Source organism: Antennarius striatus, chromosome 12 (genome assembly GCF_040054535.1).
Source record: "Antennarius striatus isolate MH-2024 chromosome 12, ASM4005453v1, whole genome shotgun sequence".
Lineage (NCBI taxonomy): Eukaryota > Metazoa > Chordata > Actinopteri > Lophiiformes > Antennariidae > Antennarius > Antennarius striatus.
This window is the reverse complement of record NC_090787.1, coordinates 21,702,501-21,712,500: the sequence shown is the minus strand read 5'-3', so window position 1 is coordinate 21,712,500 and position 10,000 is coordinate 21,702,501. Positions and strand designations below refer to the sequence as shown.

The following is a 10,000-nucleotide window of genomic DNA, read 5'->3' as shown; positions in this document are numbered from 1 at the left end:
GTGTACTGGTTATGTGTACTGGTTATGTCTACTGGTTATGTCTACTGGTTATGTCTACCGGTTATGTCTACTGGTTATGTCTACTGGTTATGACTACTGGTTATGTCTACTGGTTATGTGTACTGGTTATGTGAACTGGTTATGTGTACTGGTTATGTGTACTGGTTATGTCTACTGGTTATGTCTACCGGTTATGTCTACCGGTTATGACTACCGGTTATGTCTACTGGTTATGTCTACCGGTTATGTCTACTGGTTATGTCTACCGGTTATGACTACTGGTTATGTCTACTGGTTATGTGTACTGGTTATGTCTACTGGTTATGTGTACTGGTTATGTCTACTGGTTATGTCTACTGGTTATGTCTACCGGTTATGTCTACTGGTTATGACTTCTGGTTATGTCTACTGGTTATGTCTACTGGTTATGTCTACTGGTTATGTCTACTGGTTATGCCTACTGGTTATGCCTACTGGTTATCAGGTAGTTCCTGTGTCTGTTAGTGGCTGCAGACACGCAGCAGGCGGTAAATCCTACCCAGTTCGTTGAAGCCGCTGTAGCCCAGCTCCTGCCGGCTGAGGCCCAGCTCCTCCAGGTCAACACACTTGAAGCCGTACGGACACTGGTAGCCCTCCCCATCAGGGGAACAATGGGTGTCTGGGATGGCCAAGCTGTTCCACGTCACTTCACTGAACAGATGAGGGGAACACAACATTTAGAAAGTCTATGACATTGTAAAGTTCATCTTTAAAAAACATATCATACAGGTAGAAAACAGGTTGAAACAGAAAAGTGACGACAGAGCTTAAGCTAACAGTGTGAGATACACACGTGTGACATGAGCAGGTTTATTTGCTGTGTACAAATACACAGAGTACACCCCCCCCCCCGTCTACTGCCACAGGTGTTCTTTCCAGGAGCTGGTCGACGTCGCTAATGAAAATTAATGCCTCCAAATTGGCTGCCCAGACATTCATCTAAACTGTTTATTAAGGGCTACAGGATCAGAGCAGATAATTTATTGCTCATCACAAAGGCCAATCAGAGGCTCAGTAATCAATCCTGATAGAGCTAATTACACTGGGATGAATAATGCTGTGTTTTAGAAAAGAAATATTTTCTTTAAGAACACGAGGAGATGAAGGATCCAGGAGTAATGTGATCATTTTGGTGAGTGAAATAAAATATTTGTGACAAGAAATGAATAACTTGTTTTATTGAGCTCCTGATCTGGTGAAAACAATATAACGTTCATGTATTCATCTCATTTCCAGTGTTAACCTATCATTAACTTCGTCCCACAAGACCGGAATACCAAAAAATCTTTGGCATGACCAACAGAATCAGTGAGTTTAACACATGATGGATCACATAGGCGATACCCTTTCTCTAAGACAGAAAGCTAATTTTCAATAAATCTATTTAAATGATTTAAGATTCCTTAAATATTATAATAAAATTTGTTCAAAATATGAATTTTCATATTAATGAAAAAACAAATCAGAATACTGCTTTGAATGAATCCAGGTAAAAGATCTCATTTTTTACTGTACAGATCCGTGAAAACTGTTCATTAAACAGTTAAAAGACAATGAGGTCCACTGCAGGAAACATCCAGAGATCTTTGTTCACAAACACAAAACCGTTTTCATCTAAAACCCACAGCAGAAATCCTCTCCTAAGCTAGTTTCACAATTTCCATCAAATCCCGCCTGTGTCAGAAGCTGGATGCTCTGACTTTGTGCCAAGGACAGAGAGATTACACACATCAGTCTCCATGTGACACTTTACACAACACCCCATTAATGGAATATAAATATATATGTGAGGGATTTAGAGAATGCAGCACAGCAAGCAAGCAAATCAGCTGCTCACCAGCCTTCATCACCACTAACAGAAGACTGTTACTGAGGTGTCCGCTGTAGACCCGGGTGTCCCCTGAAACACCAGGGGTCAAAGCATCACCACATCAGCACACATCAGTAACGAGACAGACGCTAACCGATTAGTAGAAAACACTTTAAAATACGTCCGACAATGTGAATTTCCAATTATTATAATTACTGCAGCCTCTCCTTTAATGAAGATGACATTCCTCCAACCCTTTGCCCACAAGGACCGTTGTTCTCTGAATCAGAGGATCACCATCATCATCATCATCATCATCATCATCATCATCATCATCATCTTCATCATCAACCATTTCAATCCAAAACGTCTCATTAATCTGTTCAATAAATGTATTTTCTGCCACATCGTCCCCCATCACCGATAGATCCCCACAGCTGGAACTCTGGAGAGTCAGGATTCTAGTCTTCACACTACAACTGTATTTTGAAAATGATTAAATATGATTAAACAGGTGTGGCGTGGAACTCTGTACTAGCCTAATAAGGCTTCGTTCCCACCTTGCGCAGTTTTTGTACTCGTACTGAAAATGTGTTAAACTAATAAACTAAACTAAACTAAAGAAGGGTGTAATCATCATCATCATCATTATTATTATTATACAGGATATACTGAATTCCTGAAGGAATGAGAAAGAGAAAAATGTGAGTCGTCCACCCACAAGCTTTTCCTGTCAGCAGGAAAACAAACACAAAGTATTTTAGTTTTAGTCCAGGCCGAAGGAGATGAAATGCATGTGGATCAACATCAAAACCACCACTGCACACCTTTAACCAAACAGCAGACTGTTGTGCATGAACATCGATTAATGTGAACCCACTAAACTGATCACAACAGATGATCACTCTTCAGCATCAGACGGACGGGGCTTCAGTGACAGACGGATCGGACTAAACAGGCTCATTGGCCTAAATTAAAGCAGGATTCAGTCTGGGCACAAATAGAACATCATTTTTCCGCATTTTCTTTGAACATGAAGAAATTTGGAGGGTTTAAATTGAATGAATGACATCATTTGGAGCTTGGGGTATCATTTTGCCAGAGGGCGATAGGGTATTTGTTTTTTGTTCCACTAATCTTTGTGTTTTATTATACAAAAATATTCATTATATAAAATATTTTCAAAACTTAAAAAGTATATTATATAAGTTATATAACAAAGTATATTTAAATGATTTACAATATCTTGATGTACAGTATCGAGATGATGCAGATCTCTTTTCTGAATTCACAATAATCTGAGTCAACACCATAATTGTATTTTTCAAAAGCTGAAGTCATACATGAAGTACAGTATGTCTTTATTTAATGTGGTCATAAATTATCACCCTGTAAAATGCTAATAAAACCTAAAAAGTGTACTAATCTGCCAAATTAAGACGTCTACTTGCGCATTTTTCTGTATCACAATGTGGTGGAATATCAGTTTTCACAAAACACTTCAACCAGCATTTTAATAAAACCTCTTTTACCTACATTTGGAAAAATAAAATACTGTATATTACAATATTTTTTCAAAAAAATCCATTGTCAATGTAAACATACTGTCTAGTCTGCAGACAGTTTGTTGTCGTGGGCTGATGAAATGTGGGGCGAACAACCTGGACTTCAGATTTAGCTGTAAACAGAACCGCCATCACAGAAATGTAAGGATGCTTCACTAGAAAGGATTCAGAACTGCTTTGGTGAAACAGAGAAATAATATCATCAGAAATATGTATTTGTGAAATCAATGCAGCATTTCTTTAGCTTCTGTTCTTACTCTTTCTGTGTTTCATTGGTGACACAGTGATGGTTGAACGTTCCAAACATCTGCACTCCCAGAATTCCATAGAGCAGGAGAAAAAACAGCAGAAAGATGGAGACACTCCAGATTTGTTCTCCAGACCTCCTACAAAGCAGAAGAAAAGAAATTCAACTTGCAGAGGTACTCAATAACTGTACAGACTGTAGTAAAGAGAAGCGTTCACGACAGCTTCTTACTTCAAAATATTAGTGATGCGTGAGCGAGGAAGCTCGAAGCGGAAGTAAATCCTGAAGGCCCGGATCATGATGAGCGCTCGGGGGATTCTCAGCATCCCCCACGGAGACATCTGATCCACAATCTCTGCTATTTCAAACACCTGGAACAAAGATGGGCGGATTGTCAGGAAGCAGAACCCACCAATAGGAATAATCTACCTTATGTTGAGGGAACATACCTGTAGCACCAGGGACACCCAAATGAAGAACACCATGAACCCGTCAAACACACACCAGCGGTCCTTCACATAGGAGTTATCCCCCTGACCAGAGACAAGTCAACATCAGGAAGCACCAACAGCAGGACAAAAAGACCCAACAGTTAATGAGCAAGTAAAAAAATACAACAATAAACAGACATGAAAATAATAGATTCCAATAGATAATTCTCAGTATCATATAATAAAAATATTATTATTAATAATAATAATAAATAATTATTATAACTTATTATAAATTATTTTTATTACCATTATTAATGATAATAATAACAGTGATGATGATAATAATACTAACAATAATAATAATAATAATAATAATAATAATTCTCAAAACATTATGGAAAGAGAAAGTAAAAGAAATTTATGTTCACAGAGGCCACTGGTATGGGGGGGTCTAATTCTACATCCTTTTCCCTTAAGAAAACAGAGCAAAGCTTCCTGTTGTGTTCAGACTGAAGTGATCACACCATCATGAGCTGAAATGTGCTTCAAAATGTAAAAATAAGCATTATAAAGGTACCAATTACAAGATGCACAGTTTTGGGACCCACAAGAAGCATTTCAGCGTTTGAAATGTGAACAGACTGTAACTACACCAACACGTTTGTCAGGGGTAACTATTTGTCCTCTACGTCAGAGGAATCAATGTCCTGAATCTATGTCAGGATTTAAGGGAATAACTTATCCACATTTCTGTTGCTGCCAAGTTTACTTTTTTTTTACAATCTGGTCAAACAAAGAAAAACAGAAACATACAGATCAAAACCCAAACAAAAAATGAACAAAATCCTTTTCCAAGGCTTTATTTTTCCAGACATTTGATGTTCTGTTGTGGTTTTAGGGCTTTAATAATGCTGCTCTTTAACGTTATTTAACGCCCACATAGAGCCAAACAGAAAGCCTTTGTGTGCTGGAGCAGCTCAGTCACATCTGTCTGTTCTAAGTGAGTGTGGTATTTAAACAGCCCCATTTCCAACATGAAGAGACAAGAACCATAAAGGTCAATGGATATGAACAAACTGAAATGTCACGGGGGCAGAAAAGATGGGCAATTAATAACCACTTAGAGTCAGTCAGTCAGTCAGTTCACTAAAACCATGTTTGGTCTCACAGACAGGAACATCTTCACCAGCTGGACCTCTTCTAGTAGCCACAAAGTACCAGAAAATGATCCAGCAGTTACATGTAGCACACAATGTGTTTACCCCCCCCCCCCTTATATTTACTTATATTCGACAGCATCAAAGAAAGAGACATAAAAACAACAGAGAAACTTTACATTTTATAAAACTGAGCTTTAAAAAGAAAGGAGCGTTTGCACTATTTTCCAGCAGCAGATAATCCAGCTTCTCCTGCTCCTCATCCTGGATTGGACAATTAAACTATCCACACATGTTAGAGCAGTAATTATGGGTAATTATGGGCGTTTCATCTGCCAGCTGCCTTGTCCAGGTTGTTTCCATCTATATCCATCCACCACACACCTACATTGTGTTGATTCATCTGAACTTATAGCTCAGTACAACCACTGAGCTTCACTTTAACATGACCTCTGATTACCATCAACCAGCTGATTCATCAGTGTGTTCCTGTTAATCCAGACCAGTAGTGTGTCCATCAAATGAATGAACTGGATTAAGAATAGTTCCCCATGTTGATGCCGTCAATAATCGTGTAATAATCTGGTTTGGGTGTCACATGACCACGCCACCCTATCAGCAGCTACCTTGATGATCCCTCTGATGTGCATCTTGGCGATCATCTCGGCGGTGTAGAGGAACATGAGCAGCGTGTCCAGGGTGAAGGTCACGTACTGCAGCGGGGGGTAGTGCTCGAACGTCTTGGGGGTGTTCATGCACACAGAGATGACGCTGATGATGGCACAGGCGCGCAGCAGAGAGTGGACCCACTGCAGGGGGGGCGAGAAGGAGGGCAACAGCATGTTCATATGTTCCTATCATGTTTCCTGTCCAGCAAATCGAACTTATCAAAAGTTTTGCTGCAGCTATCCCAAAGACGGGCAGGAAACGCACCGGTTTATTGATCCAGAAGATGTCAGCGCTGTCTGTCAGGGTCTCATCTGGGCCAAAGTCCGTCATTGGCTGGGCCTCCACCCGGGAGCTCTGCTTCCTCTTCAGCATGCTGGGGCTTGCTGTGCTATACAGAGAGTGGATCTGACAGGGGGGGGACACGGACCACACGTGACCACAGAGATGTGAGGAACAGCAACACTCTGGCTGCATCCAAGTCTGGGCAGTGGCAGCTTCTACCATCTGGATTATAATCTGAAGAAATCAATGCAGTGGGCCTCATTCAGAGGAACCGACAGGAGAAATACCGTCTGCTAACTGTGAAGCTGCATTAGCTGATATTTACACATATCATTGATTATGATGTGTATTGATAAAGGCTTCGGGATCAAAACACAGGAAGCGTTCGGCTTCAGGTCCTCCTTTGGTCACTTAGCGTGATCGACTACCCTGACTTGAATTGCCAGAACAGAATGTGGACTTTAAATTAAACGTTTGGCGTTGTTGAATGACCACTGTGATACACAACGCAGCACACATGGAACACGGAACAAGTGTTTTCACACGGGAACAGCTCCAGTTAACTTACCATGAAAAGATCTCACATGATCTTCATCACACACACACACACACACACACACACACACACACACACACACACACCGCAGGACCAGTAGATCCACCTACTGAACGGTGTGAGGAGTGTGTGCTGGTGTTATCCGCGTGTGTCCATGTTTGTGTCACTGTGTGTGTGCTTGTGTGTGTGTGGGCAGATGTTTGGACATCAGAACACAAGAAATGACACTCTGAATGGAGACAAAGCGCACATACCAAAGGGAAAAGTAAAGCTGAAATTGCTCCAGCACTGCACATAACATGCGATCAGGCATACCCTGTAAATAACACACAACAGTTAGTCACCGTCATGGTCATGTGAACAGTACACTACCACAGCTACAGTACGCTCAGGAGACAGGTGTCACCACGTCTGACATCAAGGCATATATGCGACGCACTCTGAGAGTGAGTGAGTGACCGGGGGGGCGTGGAGAAGAGGATGGGGTGGAGGAGGGTCATGGGACTCACTGTGAGGCTCCTCATTGGTGCATTCATCCCCAGGTCACAGAGGGTGGAGGGACCAACCAGACAGAGACTAGGGATGCAAAAAGGAGAACGTCCAACGGTCCAAACGTCCTGCGGCAGCAGTCAGTGAGCGTAGAAGTTATGAGAGCAGTGGTGAGAAAATATATACACCAGAGCCACGAGGGGCAACACAGTGGTGTAATTAATGCAGTTCACAACACAGTAGTGTAATTAATGCAGTTCACAACACAGTAGTGTAATTAATGCAGTTCACAACACAGTAGTGTAATTAATGCAGTTCACAACACAGTAGTGTAATTAATGTGATACACCCAACTCACATAAAACACATTCTCATGTCTGGTATGAGGGCACACAGGTAAATGTTAGATATCTGACAGCTGTGTGACATCTGGGGTGGTCTCAGCACATTTTACTGCATGTCTTTCTAAAAAGCACAATAACCTCTGAGGATAAACTTAATTTAACTAAACCAAGCCAAGCTAAACTAATGCAATTTAAGATAAACTTAGATAAACCAAGATTGTCGCAAAGTAAGTGTAGACATGAGTAAGTACAAAGATGTATAAAACATTATCTTGAAAGAATTACAAATTATATTCATCTTACACATATTATCATAGTGATATTACATGTTAAATTATATTCATATTATATTATTTACGTGTTTCAAAACAGGTATTACACAGATATCTAATATGATTCCATTTCAAACTGTGTTTCTTCCCCACAGTGATGTGAAGACTCCATAAACTTAATTCCATTGCGGCGGGACTGAAGCAGACCTCTCAGGTACGTCAGCAGACACTACACTTCTACCGTCTGCCTGAGGGCTACAGACAAACGTGACTACTTGTAGTTTTGGTGAACAAATGCTGAATCAAACAACTGTGTCAGGTGTGGAGGCTGGATCACAGTAAAAGATAAAGTTGAACAAAATATTCAAATCACCAATGTTTTTGTTCATTTTGGGAAGTTTTGAAGCAATCAATAATAATTTTTAAAAAACCTGGTGCTAATCTCCTGGTTGTATTAACTACTTGCTTGAACTGGAATTCAGACTAACAAGATATGCTGATACCTTGAATTTAAAAGCAGAAAAACAGTTAATACATTAACACTTGTGATGAATTCAGCCACGTGTGATCGTTCCTGACTGACAGCTGACAACGGACACGCTGCTGAAAAAGAATATTAGGTAGTGAATAACAAAAGTAAATAGGTTTGAAGTATAATACTTTAATTCCAGTACTTTAATTCCATAAATGAATTAAAGTATTAGCCCTGGATGATTAAAATCCTTTTAACTGCATTTTGACAAAAAACCCAAAGTGGTGAAAAAACAGTTAGAATGGGAACTCAGACAGAACAATGTAATGGGATTACTCATGTTTTATTTCATGCACTTACCAAGAAAAGAATCTGTCCATCCTGTAAAGCCCATGTACTTAGAAGCAATTTCCCAGAGTAATTGCTACACTTAACATATGCAGATGGAGATGTGAGGAAGAGTGAAAACAAAATTACAGGCCCTAAGTGCTATTATGTGGGAGTAGAGGTGGCAGAGACTGCAATTACTTTCTTTGTGGAGAGGACGTGTTCCTCATGGGCAGGACGGAGCGCCGGACACATTAATTGTAAGTGTGAGTATTTGTTGGAGTGAACTTTCTTGTCTGAAGTTTTACTGTTGGAGAGGGCACGCTGCAGTATTTCATTACACCAGAGAAGGAACTGTGGTCAGTGTGGGCAGCACATCGGTGCAGCTCTGATATTCTCAACCACATTTCATTTCAGCATTTGTAAAATCTGAGCTCAGATTTGTGCTTTAAAGTTTTATAATAACAACATTTCAAAGCTAACAACAGAGATACAGTTACTGAGGAGAGAGGAGACAGTTCATGTTATCCTCCATTTTCATTCTGAAGTTTGTAAATTAATATTTTACATAATTGCTTATTCAAATAATTTATTATTATCATTATTATTATTATTATTATTATTATTATTATTATTAATAATAATAATAATAATAAAAGTACCAATAATCACCTTTCACAATCAAAGAAGAACAAGGCAGTTAGAGACTGCAACATCCCTCGACACGCCTGACCTACACATTTTTGTGCCTCTGGCTTCCTAAAAATGTTGCTTTTTGTTGTGTGATTATATCTCATCAGGTTTCAGAGACGTGGACCTAAACAGGTATAAAGTGACCCCTCGTTCCTCCTGGTTCATGCGTTCCAGGAACCACATGTGATTAACGAATTTGGCAAATAACGACAAACTATTTATCTTATTATTTAAGGTAATTTAAACGTTAATGAACCCCCCCCTCACATACTGATATTAAACCACCTTCTATCTGTATCACCTCTAAAACACTCTGATAGACTGTTTAAAACACTTTTGTGTCTCACGGTAGTCCGAGGCTGACGGAACGTAGCGCACCTCTGGATGCCGTCAGCCAATAGAATGCGCGTATGATATCACGTGACTGCCTACCAAAAATCAGTGATGAGTACATGAGTTAAAATTTGACCTTGACCTAGTTTTCTCAAGGTCATCATCTCATCTTCATCCCCTTTGCTGCCTGAGTAACGTGCTTTTTGTTTCATCTTTCTATCTGAACGCTTGTGAAGACATTTGGTGGACTGACAGACGGACACCGACAATTACATCACCGCTTCACGGGATGTGAAAAAATGTGACTTTAG

At 40.0% G+C, this 10,000-nt stretch overlaps 1 protein-coding gene across 7 annotated transcripts in view; it reads right to left on the bottom strand.

The window, feature by feature from the left end:
* Window positions 1-10,000, bottom strand: part of nalcn (sodium leak channel, non-selective) — a 68,440-nt gene that overhangs the window by 56,974 nt on the left and 1,466 nt on the right. For 2 of the 7 annotated variants that reach the window (XR_011037666.1, XM_068328781.1), the window contains exons 2-7: window positions 6,186-7,376; window positions 5,879-6,061; window positions 4,111-4,194; window positions 3,893-4,032; window positions 3,672-3,800; window positions 539-690 (exon numbers count right to left, since the gene is read on the bottom strand). Coding sequence is in view for 6 of the 7 variants with exons in the window: in XM_068328781.1 (XP_068184882.1) it covers window positions 539-690; window positions 3,672-3,800; window positions 3,893-4,032; window positions 4,111-4,194; window positions 5,879-6,061; window positions 6,186-6,425 (928 nt within the window). In the remaining variant the exon portion in view is untranslated. Of the gene's footprint in view, window positions 1-538; window positions 691-3,671; window positions 3,801-3,892; window positions 4,033-4,110; window positions 4,195-5,878; window positions 6,062-6,185; window positions 7,859-10,000 lie in introns of those variants that run through there. The other 5 variants (XM_068328785.1, XM_068328782.1, XM_068328784.1 and 2 more) reach the window with 5 other exon arrangements.